Source organism: Telmatherina bonti (assembly GCF_933228915.1).
Source record: "Telmatherina bonti genome assembly, chromosome: 22".
NCBI classification, from domain to species: Eukaryota; Metazoa; Chordata; class Actinopteri; order Atheriniformes; family Telmatherinidae; genus Telmatherina; species Telmatherina bonti.
The window spans coordinates 23123539-23138153 of record NC_136631.1 but is presented as its reverse complement, the minus strand read 5'-3'; the positions used below and the strand labels follow the sequence as shown (position 1 = coordinate 23138153).

Below are 14615 nucleotides of genomic sequence, written 5' to 3'. Positions count from 1 at the left end.
GTAAATACAAGGCTAATGTTAAGTTCATATTTATATTGTGTCTATTTTTTTATTTGTCCTCATTTTTAATAGCTTTAATCCTTCTTTTACTTTTGTACTGAGAGCAGGAATTTATCAGAGTCTAATTGCTTATTTGTATGTACAAATTTAGTAAAGTGATTCTGATTCTGACGTTAGTCACTTTTGTACCCCGAGTAACAAAAGTGATAGAAAAAAAAACAAAAAAACGGACACTAAACAACCTTGTACTTTAATCTGTTGTTACCACTGCAAGTCCAATGTGAAGGACATGAAAAATAAATGAGTATTTAACTAAGTCCTATTTTTAAGTACCTACATGCTTTACACACCAAGCTAAGCTGAGATTGGAGGTATGTTTAACACTCCAGGCTACAATCATAACTAGATTCACTAAATGCTTGTTTCAGACCAGCAGCAGATGATTCTGCAACATAATGGGCTTGTTATGCCAGCAAAGATCCAGTGAAAGTAGTCCAGTAACATAGCTGGTTCACAAGTCTTATCCATAAAAATCCATTTCAGGCAAAAGGGGCAGTATTTTAAAAGGTTAAGGATATTGTTTTTGTTATGTATTTAGTGTACCACTTTTAAATTAATTCAGTTTAATTAAGTGAACATAAGGAGGAGGTTTGCTAGAAGGGGTGTTTGCATCATCATTGACCATAACATCTTATCAGACCGGCTGAAAGACTGGATAGGACTTGATGGCACTGCAATTAAGTGGTTTGAGTCTTATTTAAAGGAGAAGGACTACTTTGTGTCTATAAGAAACAAGAATTCTGAGCAAAATAAAATTGCCTGTGGCATTCCCCAAGGCTCCATCTCGGGGCCACTGCTGTTTAATATCTACATGCTCCCACGTTCTCAAGTTATGAAAAACAACAAAATATGTAACCATGGTTATGCTGATGACACACAAATCTACATAACCATCTCACCAGGAGACTATAGTCTGATCCAAACTCTGATCAAATGCATCGACCAGATTAAAGACTGGATGTGCCACCTCCTTCAGTTAAATGAAGACAAAACTGAACAATAGTCTCTGGAGTCAAAGAAAGATTAGAAGTCAGTGATCAGCTTCAGAAAGCTACATTAAAAATTAATGACAAAGCCAGAAATCTTGATGCAGAGATGGACTCAGACCTGAACTTTAGCATCACGTTAAGACAGTTGTGAAGTCGGCCTCTTCTCACTTAAAGAACATTTCGAGGATTAAAGGACTGATGACTCAGCGAAATTTAGAAAAACTTGTCCATGCAATTATCTTCAATAGACTAGAGTACTGTAATGCTATCCTTACAGGTCTCCCTAAAATGATCAGACAACTGCAGTTAGTCCAGAATGCTGCTGCTCCAGACCTCATGAAGACCAAGAAAGTGGATCCTATAACTTCAGTCCTCCGACCTTTACACTGGCTTACTGTCTGTCAAAGAACTGACTTCAAAATCCTGCTGTTAGTTTATAAAGCACTGATTGGTTTTGGACCAAAAACATTCAGAATCTTCTGGTTTGCTATGAACCTAACCAGATACTGTATCTTAGGTAATCAGGAACAGGTTTATTTTCCCAGAGTAAAAACCAAACATGGAGAGGCATCGTTCAGGTTTAATGCTCCTCATTTGTGGAACAATCTCCCAAAAGACTGCAGGTCTGCTGAAATTCTCAGCTGTTTTAAATCAAGATTAAAAACTTTTTATTTGCCACCTCTTATCAAAGTGACGTAATTCCTCACACAGTCATTTTTATTCAAAGCATTTTTATTCCCTCCATTTTTTATTTCATCACTTTTGTAAACTTTTCTTGTGTATTGGTTTGCTTGTTTTTAATGCTCACTGCACCATATTGTAAGCTGTAATGTTTTTATGTAAAGCACTTTAAAATATCTTGTACATGAAATGTGCTATACAAATAAACTTGTCTTGCCTTTCTTTGCCTTGCCATCTTTGTGTAAAAGGACAAATTATACACAAGGTGTTAATAAGTTATTTTATGGTCAGGTGTGCAGTAAGTGTTAAGGTTTGGGTCATGTCCTAAACCTAAAGCTGTTAAAGGTTTAACCCAAATTATTGCTACAAGATGTTGAATAGAGTAAAAGGCAAGAGAGGAATGTGAAAATAAAGCAAAAGAGCTGATGGAAGTTTAATAAGCACATGAGCAAGACAAATGTGTATGTGCTTTCCACTGCTCAGCACACACACCTAAACCAACCTCACTGCTGCAGAAACAGGCGAGTCGGCACTGATCAAATAAGCCTGCAATGTGTTGCACAGAGGGTCAGCTGTCCAGCAACAACTACTGCCCTCATCCAACTGTTAAATAGACACTTGACATGTACATATGTTGTCCTCAAGGGTTTAATTAGTGCACGCACATTGTTAAACGTGATGCTGGGAGAGTGTGCATGTATGCCTTGATGGATTGACTTAACACGAACCGTTTCTTCCTGTCTCTAACAGGAGATAAATAGTGTGAACATGATAACTTCCTAAACACACCCACACTCACACACCTGCTCCATGAAACTGGCTGTGTGTAAAATTATCTATGTAAATATAGCCTCTGATTTCATATTTATTTCTGCTTCAGGCGTCAGGCAGACTTCACATATGAAACATAGAAACAAAAATGCAAAACACGTGAAAAAATACTTCTGCTGTCTGAAAGACAATCTGCAATATGAGGAAATGCAATTTATAATTACGTTTGGACATGTTTGGCTCATTGTCTTCAAGATTAAGTCATCTAATACCTCTGAGTTTATAAATGCAAAATACTGAAGTTCAAATGGAAGAAGGATTCAGAACTAATTAAGTTGATTGCAACAAGTTAACCATAAATATTTAAAAATCCTGACTGGTTGAACTCTGGAACCAGTGGGCATTAGCAGAAAATGGGTGTCTTCCTTTGCAATGCTTTGCCAGACCTTCACTTCAGCTGTCTTGAATTGCTTATTTGTGGCTCTGTTTGCCCTTAGTTTAGTCTCTTTCACATGAGATGCAGCTGGATCAGGTTGACATCAACTCCTGGGGTACTTTCACAGGATGTTTTGGGTTATTTTCCATTTGTACAAACCAGCTGTACTTAAAGTCACGCATGCCCCCATGCCATGACACTGTCTATATATGTTTCCCAGATGACGATGTGTTCTATGCTTTGTGATCCATTGCTCTGCTTTTTTGTCGGACATTTGGTTTCAGGCTGATGTTAGTTACTAGATGATACACGATGACCGGTGTTACAGAATACACAAGTATTTAAGTTTTTATTAATACTGATTCAGCAGGTGTGTTTTTAGGCATATCAGCCTTATTTTTTCATCCAATGCCTTTATTACTACTTTCAGCGAATCCATGTTCCCACTGACACAAATAAAGTTTAAACCTCAACCTGATATCACATGAAACAAGCTACTGCCCCTCCCCATCCCTGTGATTATACACAAACTCACTTTAGACTTGTGCTGCCAAATGCCATCACCATGGTGATAACCCTTTCCCTGGATAGAGCAGTGGGAGGAATGCTTTCAGGGCAGCAGTGCCAAGAGCGGGAAGCACAGTTCACATTGTTGCTCTTCTCTTTTTTATTCTCTGTCTCACTTCCTCTCAAGGAGGACAAATACACACATTCACATAAACACACACACACACACACACACACACACACACACACACACACACACACACACACACACAAATAAAGTTACCTTGGGAACCTCCTCTCTAAAATCAGAAGAAAGAACTGAGTTCAAGTACTGCTTCCCGTGCTAGATGAAGTGAATCAGTGCCGGCCATGGTCTACTTCACATCCGAATCAGAGGAAGACGACATGGGAGCAGTTAAAACACAGCCGCTTCAAGTGTGTGAGTGGAAGCAGAGGCTGTCCTGTCATAATAACATGAATGCTAAAATACTAAAGCAGCCTGTGATGCTCCTAGTGCTAAACACTGAACATTTCAAGTTGATGGCATATGTGCAGCTATTTATTCATTTCTGTAAGCATATAAATTGAATGGGATGTAATTCACAAGTGTATGAAAATATGCAGATGCACTGGTAAGGAGGTGCCGTTAGAATCACATGGATGGAGTCTTAACTCAACATAACTTATATGTAATTATAAGATATTCAGTCAGGCCAAATACATAAAAAAAAAACTACAATATGACTTGAAAGCTTTCCCTCTCATTTTATTTTTGTTCTCATTGTTGCAGGGGCAGGTTTAGTGTTACCCTTCCCAAAGCTGCAGTATCTCACTAATCCTTTATCAGCAATACTACTGGAGCAGGGGCTACTGTTCACTAGCTGTTAATAAAGAGCACTGGTGGTGAACAGGGAGATTAGCAGATGATTCACTTCTTTTAATACAAGTCTTAGGATAGAGAAGTATGTTAGCAGAGCAAATACATTCTCTGCACAAGATATTTGGAGCATTATTAGCTACTGTAGCCTTTAAGCATCTGCATCAAAGCTGGGATATATTGCCAGTGCCATGAATATATTTCAAATTCACCAAACTTGAAAAGACATCCTGAAAATACATCACTTCAACCAAATATGTTGTATCAATTTTGGCTCATAGAGCAGATTCTCCAGCTCTATGATTGGCTCTTAGCAAATAAACAGTAAAAAAGTGAAAAAGCATATGACAACTAAGATTAAACCTTGAAACATTCATGTTAGTTCAGATGTTGTCCTGCAGATGGAGCTACAGATCCTCTACACTTCAGTCAACAGGCCAATATGGTGTTCATTTGGGCTTAAGAGTCGCTAGAGGGTGGTAGCTCTCTGCTTGTTACACCATCAGAACTGCCCCCATTAAAGCCTTACAGGTAAGATGCTGACTATTACCTTTCCTCCTTATCTTGGCCTGGATTTAATATTTATATAAGAACTTAGTATTACTAGGTTAGGTGTCTTGTCTCCCCCTCATGTTGACTGGTAAGAGCATATCATTCTGGGAGTTTCCTGGTGGAAACACGTGGCTCAGTTTGGGTGGGGATTAGAAAAGGCTGAGTTCAAAGGGGCACTGATAAATAAGTAGACTGGAAGGAGATGGGTGTGGGTAGGGTGGGCGACACCCATGATTCTACCCAGCCGTGATGTTCTGGAACATTGGCAAACTCTTTCACATGGAAATAAAGACAAGTACACAATCATGCAAGGACACAAACTCACTCACACAAAGCAGACCACACTTACATCGACACAAAAACCTAAAAACATTAAGCCTCTGTCTGATCTCCGCCATGCCATGACTCTATGAGGGACTCCCCATCAGCCAGTCCCACTGCACAACTGATATTCTGGGATAGGGGAGTCCCACCAACTACTACCTACCTCCTGCATATAAACATGTTGTGGTGGTTTCCATGGAGACCCAGAGGGAGGCTACAAGAGTTATGCTGTTGTAACTCCCACTGACTTTTCAAAAGAAAAAAACTCAGTATGATCGCATCTGTGCAAACACACACACACACACACACACACTCCAGCAGAGCAAACACACTGGAAACTGTGCCTGGATGATATCCAAGCTTGCAGTGAGAGCAATGAATTATGATGTGGCTTAAAAGAAACGTAAATGTGTGTGTATGCATGTGTGTGAAAGTTAATGAACCCCCCCTGTATTCCGTGTGGTCATCTCTACATGTGTATGAAAGGGCAGGGTGGAGAATATTTCATTGTCTAGGCTAAACTTGATGGTCTGAATTGTATTGGAAACTTCCTGACGTACATAGCAACACAACCCTTTGTGTGGAAGTGTATTGTGTGTATGTGTGTAAATGAATGCATTCATCTGTGTGTTTGCACCTAGTTTGAAATGGACGATTTTCCACACTTGGCCAAGGTTCCTGCTGTGACCTTATTTCCTGTGGAAGCAGCCGAGAAATGATGTCATCCACTGCCGACCCAGAGTCAACAACTGTACCCCGCAGGGCCCGTCAACATGGACTCCCTCCCCCCTGCACCGAGTCTAACTCATCTCCATTATCCTGTCGTTTATTTCTCTTCTTTTGCAATTCCTGAAATTACTTCTTTTTTTTTCAAAGCCAACAACCCCCCCTTTAAAAAAAACTTCTCCCCCTGCTGTCATACACAGACACTCATTCATCTTACTTTCCTGTCCTCCTGTCCTATTTCCTTCACTTGATCGCTCCTTCAAACCTTTCAGTTCCTGAGCTAAGAAAGTTGCAAATTTTTATGTCTTAGGTCAATAGTTTAATTCCCTCTACAGAGGGAAGAAATATGGTCAGGAAAAGCAGCAGACGGGCCAGATGGGAGATACTACACTGCTATTTCAGATGTGAATAAGTCTAAATGTTAGATTTGGTTTGAGGCAGTTGGTGTAATGAAACCAGGGCAAAAAAAACGGAGAAAAACATGATAATGGGGATTAGAGAAGTTGTAAGATATTTCTGGTACCTCTTTTTTTTTCCAATTAAATAAAAAAAACCAAATGAATTAACAAATATTAAACTGTTACAACCCAAACTCTGCTCGGGCATCTGAGCCGAACAAAAGAAAGATCTGTGGCAAGATCTTCACACATGGACCAATATAGATTTATTGTTCAAAGGGGGAGATGAGGCAAGAACAGACCAGAAATGGCAACATGGTAATGAATGAGTTGGGGTTAAGGATGCAGCTCAAAACTGCCAAACCAAAAGGAAAACAGGCATACAAAACTGTTTTTTCCAAAACAGAAGCAACACTGGTTTAACCTTAACAAAAAGCCTAATAGTGGTAACACTACTGGTATCACACCCATAAACAACAAGATTTCTCCAGGTGTCTTTTAAGTCCCGGCCATTAGTGGAATCAGCTGAGATTGGAGCTCCAATTATCTCATGAGAAGGGAGGGGATGAGTGTGTGACTGGAGGATCAATCCCAGCCAAGAGGCAGCAAACAGAGAGTTGCAGGAGCAATTGATCACAAGTGAAGTCTATCAGAGAATTAACAGGCAGATCAGGAAATCGGCAGGCAGCCGTAACAAACTCAAAGTAAAGTAAATAAACTCCTCTGGTCTAACAACTCATGTTGCATGCCAGTTCCCAATACGTACATATTCATATAGGATATGGAGGTGACTTGATGAAGTGGTGCAACTCTAGCTATCATACACTATCATCAATACTGTATGGCTTCATTCTAAGACTCCATGTTGGGACTGTTGCCATGGTAACAGCTGCCTCAGAGACACTGCATTCCTGTTTGTAATCTGCACCTTCATAAAATAAAAAAAACAAAACAATTACATCACCTTTCTTACAATGTTTTGATATGACATATCCTATCTGTACTGCATGCAGATTTAACCAAAACTAATCAAGTACTCATTTAAAAAGACTGATAAATAATCTGTTTACGTTCTATAGCATGCACAAAAGAAATATTTCTGACTAAAATTTGTTTGGAAAAACAATAATATATTTATTTTGCTGGAGACATTTTATAGACATATATCTCTGTGTACTAATACTGGTGTCGTTTGATTTAAATTATTCAGACTTGAGACATGGACTTTCTTGACATTTCAGCTTCAATCATTAAACTACATGCCAACTTACTCTCTAAATTTAGACTTTTTTCATTACATTTGAACTAAGGTCTCTTCAGACTGATAAGATTTTCTGAGGAATATATCAATCTATCCAGACAATTGTCATATTGCAGCTACTAAGCACAATTAGTTACCTTGGTTCTGACTTATTTTAAACCCAAAATCTAACAATCTTTAAACAGACAATGCTCTGATTCCATTTCAGGTAGTGAACATAAAGTATACAGGTCTAGTGTGCCTGTTTTCACATTTCTAGCAGTAGAATGGGCCCCTGCAGCAAGCCCAGAAATGAGCTTTAACTGACTGGCACTATTTTAGCTCAGCAACACTTCCCAAGCAGTTGGCAAAACACTCATATCAGCAGAGGGTTAATTAAGCCATCACACTGGCAGCTCTGGATACAGCCTGGATACAGTGCACGTGTGTCTGTAAATCATGTCACCATTGGCTGCAATGAAACAAAAACATACATGTCTTCTTATTAAGCTAAAAGAAAAAACAGAAAGAAGGAGAGAAAGAAGCCGCTGACCCCATGTACTCCAAATTAACAGAGTCATCTCAAATCTCAGTATTATTGCAGCCGCATCTTCTTGCTCTGAGTCGGACAGATTTGGCCTTGCCTCTGATTTATATCAGCTGGCATCCTTGTCACCATGGAGATTAATGGGTATGTTCTGACAGGTGCAGAAAGCCTTGTATTAGTGTGTCAGCAGCAGAATCAACAATAAACACTTGCAAAGCAGTGATGGGGATGCTACTGATCGGGGCTGGCGACATCCCAGAGGACTTAGATCAACTTCTCATCAAAGCTATAGAGGTGCAAAGCTAAACACAACTACAAATACCCCAAGGTGGACTGTGTAAGCAGAACACTGTGATACAGCAAGGGCGTTTGCTTGCTTGTACCAGAGGGGGCTTACCTTGTTTACAGTTTGAATGGCAGTTTTAATGTGTAACTGAGGCAGGGGGCGGAGTTAGCGCTGAAGAATATTAGCATAATTCCGAGAGTGACAGTGTTGGTGTTGGGTGTCTGGGAGCTATTCCCAAACTCAGCTGTGACCCACAGTAGCACTGGGTCAATTTACCCACAGGCCAGCAAACACACACACATACAATCGCACACTTGGTGAGACACAAACATTCCCCTACTGCGACTCATTCATCTGTAATTTATCTGTATGTATATGCACATGCATGGACACATATTTAAATGCATACAGAGAAATACTTGGATATGTATGTAGTTTGTGTGAAACACGGACATCCTGACAGACACACACACACACACACACACAGACATATGCAGGTCCATTTACACTGTGGCGACAGTGAGTCTGTTAGCGGGATGCCATAGTACAGAGGGGTGGACAGATTTAGGTCCCCCTCACACCTAGTTCTAGCAGTGGTGGAGGGGGTGGTGGGGTAACGATACCATTAACACTTGGTGTGCCAACAGCCCCACCCTCCCTCCCTGCTCCTGCTGTGCTCCAATCAGCACCCTTCATTAGGTTTCTCTGCCCTCCACACAGCAACAACTCTTATTCAACTCTCCCAAAATATCACCGCAACCAATCATAGGGCAGGAAGAGAAGTGATGGTCAACACAGACTTCCTCCTTGACCACAGGTGAAAGCAGGACACAAAGATAAACAAAAGTAAACTCAGGGAAAACAACAGAAAACAGAGATTGGATTTAAAAGGGAAGATGGACTGGAAGAATATATTAAATTTGGCAGCACAGAAACATTAAAACACAAAAAGTGAAGAGGAAGGATGGCTGGCAGACGGACGGCGGAGGAGGAATGAGATTGTGTAATGATGTGTGTGTTTGCTGGCTGTTCCGTTCCGACTGTGGCAGCTACCATGGTTACCTCATAAATAGGTGGCCTACATATCAGCAGGGCATAAGGTTACGCAGCGCAGTAAATAAACATACAAAAACAACAGCAGGACTGCGTTGAAGAGAAGGATGAATGGAGGAAGAGCAGAAAAATAAGCCAGAAAAAGTCTAATCAAATGACTGGGACACTGACAATGGAAATGATTTGATTCTTTGTTTCGTGGGAATGTGTGCTTGTCTATCATGTATAATCACCTCAACCCACACCCATAGCAGTGACTGGCTGAGGTAATCTCTTTCTGAGATTATACACTGCATTGTCAGTACATTACACACACAAAAAATTCAAAAAAGAAAAAAAAAAAAACATTCTCCAATTTCCTTTCTCTCTCCCTCCTTCACAACCTAAAATTCCCTTTATATATTCTCCAGAGAAGAAAGTAAAACACTCACATGGACATACTCACAGAACAAAACACAAGCCAGAGACCAGGAATAGTCAACAAAGAGCCACTCCTAACACAGTGAGCTCTTATGTTCCATGATTTACAGCCTCAACCTTTTCAATTCAAGCCAATAAAAGAAAACTGCATCAACATGTTCATCACACTTAATTACACTAATCATCACAGCCTATCAGTTATATCAGCATCCGCCCTGACAGTTGCAATGAATTTCTTGCCTTTTTTTAATGTCATGATGAAAACAATCAGGGCTAGCGATCAAACTGACTTCTATGAGTCAAATATTGTTAATGAAGTTGTATATTGCTGTATAATGCATACACTTTTCACATCCAGTGATTTAAAATATCATTTTTTTCTCAGCATTTGACATAAAGGCCAAGGCTTCTTATGCGCAGCTCCCCTTAACATGAAAACATGAATGCACTCGGGTGTCCTGGCAACAGTTTGCAGCAGCTCTGCACAATCCACCCCTGTAGTGACTTTATCTTTCTAAATGTAGTGTATTTCTGTGTCAGTGAGAGAAATGACAGCAGCCCTGAAATACCTACACTGTTATTTCCTATCAACAGTTTTTAATGGAAAGCATTGAATTGCAATTCCGTCACTGAGTGAATAGAAGGGTTATCATGAAGCTCAAACACTGCACAGCCATAGAGTTTATTTAGTAAATGTCTGTTCCTATCTCTAATTGCTCATTTGTTTGCGTATTTGTAAGTGTGTATCACTTACCCTGATCACTTCTGGAGTCTGCTGGATGAGAAGGGCTGAACCAGCGTCTTTCACAGTAGCCGGTTCACTAACTTCTACTGCAGCTTTTCTTGTGGCTTCTGCAGCGGGAGTTTCAGGGGAGACCACAGGTGTAGGTTCATCTGTGCTGGTGGAAGAATGCAAACTTGCAGGAGCTTCAGGTGCAGGGATGGATTCTGTATCAACCTCACTTGTAGAGACTTCTGAAGTTTTAGCTAGACCTACTATGTGTGTAGGCAACAGTTCAGCATCAGATGTAGGTTTAGAAGGAGATTTGACTGCAGCAGAATCACTCTCAACTTCAGATACTGTAGGTATGGGTGTTGGTGCAGGTGGAACTGCTGGCGTATTTGCCTGGGTGTGTTTCGTTTGCATAGCCAAGACAATATCAGTGTGTCCGGATGGAGCAGTGGAAATGGCCGGTGGATTTGTGTTCTCCACAAGTGTATCAGCCCTGCCAGCAGTGGCCAGTGTATCTTGCAGGAGTCTCATCACCTCCTGCTCCTTTCCACATTTCCTCTCAGCACTCCCTGTACTCCCTGCCCCAGAATCAACCAGCTCTTGGGCAAAACTCTCAATGCTCTCAAGAATTCTTAACAATAGTGCCCCATCTTCCTCCTCTTCCCCAGCCACTGGTTCAGCAGCACTCTCTCCCTGGGCAGGAGTGAGACTCTGGGGCACCATGGAACTAAGACCATTCATAGTTTGGTGGCTGCCTGGTTTTTGGACTTGAAACTGGGCCATGTTGGGTTGAATGAAAGGCTCATTAGAGGGGACCCTCTGGGCACACTCTCTCTTCCTGGTCTTAGCTGGAAGTGGGGGCTCAATATTTCTGGGGTGGCTCATACTCTGAGACAGATTCTCCAAATCCATCAGTAGCTTGTCAATGTCATCATTTCTGTGAGAAGTGACTTTGGGTGTTGAGATTGTTAAAGAAGCAGGCAGAGGCCAAGTAGGGATGGAGCCAGAGCTGGCTGGCAAATTACTTGAAGAGTTAGGATGTGTGGGAGGCTGGTGCAGATGCTGCACCAACAAATTCCCATTTTTGTTTTGGAAATTGTTGATGCGCTCTGGAGTCTTTCCCATATCTGCTTCCTCTTCCTCTATGTAAAGCACTTCCATAGGGGATGCTGGAGGAGTGTGAATGTATGGTGGTGTTGGAGAGGTACGAAGAGGAGAGGCAGAGTGTGTTGGAGAAGAACTAGAAGGAGAGCATGTGATGGATGGTGGCGATAGAGTTTGTGGATGCAGTAGTCCATTGGTAAGTGGGGTAGCTTTTGACTGGGCTGAGCTCTGGACTGGTTTGGCATGGATGGAATCTGATTTCAAAGACGTGGAAGATGAAACAGAGGACGGAGTTGAAGATACAGGAAGTGCAACAGTCGTTGGGATTGGGGGTGACTGCACCACATCTTCATAACGAGGAGGCTGCTCATTGCCAAATATTGGAGAGAAAGGTCCCTGTTGAAGTGAGTGAAGAGTGTTTACCAGTTCAGCCAGATCACTATGCCCACTTCCAGGTGTTCCTTGACCGCTCTGTCCACTCCCTCCTAAACTTCCAATCCCTTCCAGCTCTAAAGGAAGTCGCTTCAGATATGAGCTCAGGCGGGTCATCAGAGCTCGATAAACACTGTCAGGATTTGCTCCTCCATCTTCTGACCCCCCACCAGCTTTACGTCTAATGCACTGCTTGATGATGTCAGTGCATTTCTTTAGATCTTCAGAACATTTAAGTAGGATGTCGAGGCAGGCACGAATGTCCTCCCCGCCTGCTCCCCCAGTGGCAGCCTCTGCTCGCGTCTTCTCCAGAAGACGGGCAATTAGGTTCTCCTCTCCTAGCGTGCTGCGGTACAAGGAGGCCACTGTGTTCAAACTCTGGTCCAATGACATAATACTTGTGAGGCTACTTGTTGAGCCGCCACCTATTTTGGTGACGGCTGACAACGTGCCTGAGCTGCCCTTCACTTTTGTCTCCTCGGTTCCTGTTCCTTTAGCCAACACAAACGGTGGCAGGTTCTCATCATTGGAAGAATTCATGCCATTTGTCATTGTAATATTTGGTGTGTTTGTTGTGAGGTTGGAGCTGAAGTGGCCATAGATGATCTCCAGGTCAGTGGAGCGACGGCTAAAAGAGTCAGGCCGAACTTTTCGACCTTTACGGAGGGTGACGTGGCTAGAGGAGGAGAGGCGGAGCTTGTCAAAAGAAAATTCTTTGAGCTTACCGCTGGCCAGGTTTATGGCCTCTTCAGTAATGTCCTTCAAGCTGCCAAAAGAGCTCAAGTTCCCAGTCGATCCTCCGCCACTGGGGGTCTTTTTACCACGCCATGTGGGGCTGTCTTCTCCTAAAGACAAATTACCACTGCTGCCCGCCCTCTCAATACCACCATTATGAGTAGTATCAATGGAAACACAAAGTTTACCATGTTGAGGAAGTTGCTTCGTGATCATGTTACGAGGGTGTATTAGTGAGCTGTTGAAGTCATTATATGAAGGGTCAGGAGCAACAAGGAGCTCAGAGCAAGTGCCACGATGCGCAATAGTACAGTCTAGGCCTTGGGACAGTGCCCCACATGGCCCTGAGCAGTAGTGCACAGCATGAGAGTGGGTACGTCGGTCCACCACTACACTGTTGTAGCAGCTGACACTGCTAACGACTACACGATAGGCTGCCGCCATGGTGACAGATTCTCCTCAGGTCATAGGAAGGATAAAAAAAATATTTAAAAACGAAAAATTATTCTCAGTTTAATGTTTTTTCACTTGTGTAAAAATCTCAAGTGTGTGTTCAAATACTGAGTCATCTTGCTGAAATATGTCTTTTTGGTGACAATTTTCACAGACATAAAATTGACATAAAATTGACACAATCAAAAAAAGTGCAACTGGCAACTAAAAGGAAAACGGAGCAACAACAAATTCCAAAGTTCCCAACTCGTCATGCTTTCAAAGCACTCGAAGTGGCAAGGTATTCCTTGTCTGAATTTCCTGGGCCTCTTTAAAACAGCTGTACAGTTCCACCTCTCTCCATGGGCACCTTCTCCCCTTCCTTTTTAGCAGCAGCTCATTAGCCACTAATGACAGCCATGGAGGATGGTGACAGCAGAAGACCCAGCAGGAGGGATCACAAATAACTCCACAAAACAGCCCCAGGGGCCTTATCTGAGGCCAATGTAGGCTTTACATTGCTCTGGTCTGGACTCATTCACTGTGCAATGACACGTAGGAAGAACCCCCTTTTACTTGCAAAGCTGTAGAACATTCACTAGCTCCGACACAGCTGCAAAATAGCAGGGGACCGCCACAGAATGTGTTCTTCCCTTGGTGAGTGTGCGTCCTCCTCTTGGTCTTGTACGCTCTCTCACCCCTTCCGTCTCATGCCGTTAGCCGTGTGTCAGAAGGAGTGTGTGATTCAAACAGGAAACAACCTGTCAACCGAGAAAAATAAGCAACAGAAAGAGAAAATAGGTTAATAAGACAGCATGCATCATGTGTCTATCAGTTAACTGATATAATAGCTGATATTTTTTACTATGTAAATCTGTATGGTGTAAAATTTGCACATCGCTAACCCCTTGCACATTTTAAGCGCAAAAAGGTGTACAGACAAAACCAAAACAAAAACCATACTATATTGGCTGACCTATGAAAACAAGATCACATTTACAAAAATTGGCATTATTGGCAGTTTGATTTGCAGTTTGAGCAAGCCAGACATAATTACAATTTTTACATGTTGTTTGATGGAAGCTTTCTCTGCACGCAAGCCAGTATGCGTCACAGTTTCATGGGCATACATGTCTGAGAATGTGAAGGTCAGGTTCCATAGAATAATCTATGGTTTGCCCAAAACGACTAATGTGATTCTATGCAAAGGTATAAATCAAGCTTTAGCTAATTAAAGACACAACAACATAAAAAATGTTTATTATTCTTTATGATCTCCATAAATTATTGTCAGTAGTTTACTTTCTGCTTA

The 14615-nt window shown here is 41.7% G+C and overlaps 1 protein-coding gene across 2 annotated transcripts in view; it reads right to left on the bottom strand.

Moving 5' to 3' along the window:
- Positions 1–14615, bottom strand: part of ppp2r3a (protein phosphatase 2, regulatory subunit B'', alpha) — a 65071-nt gene that overhangs the window by 16182 nt on the left and 34274 nt on the right. For both annotated transcript variants that reach the window (XM_079261917.1, XM_079261918.1), the window contains exon 2: positions 10622–14064. In XM_079261917.1, coding sequence (XP_079118043.1) covers positions 10622–13315 — 2694 coding nt within the window. In that variant the 5' untranslated portion in view covers positions 13316–14064. The remainder of the gene's footprint in view (positions 1–10621; positions 14065–14615) is intronic.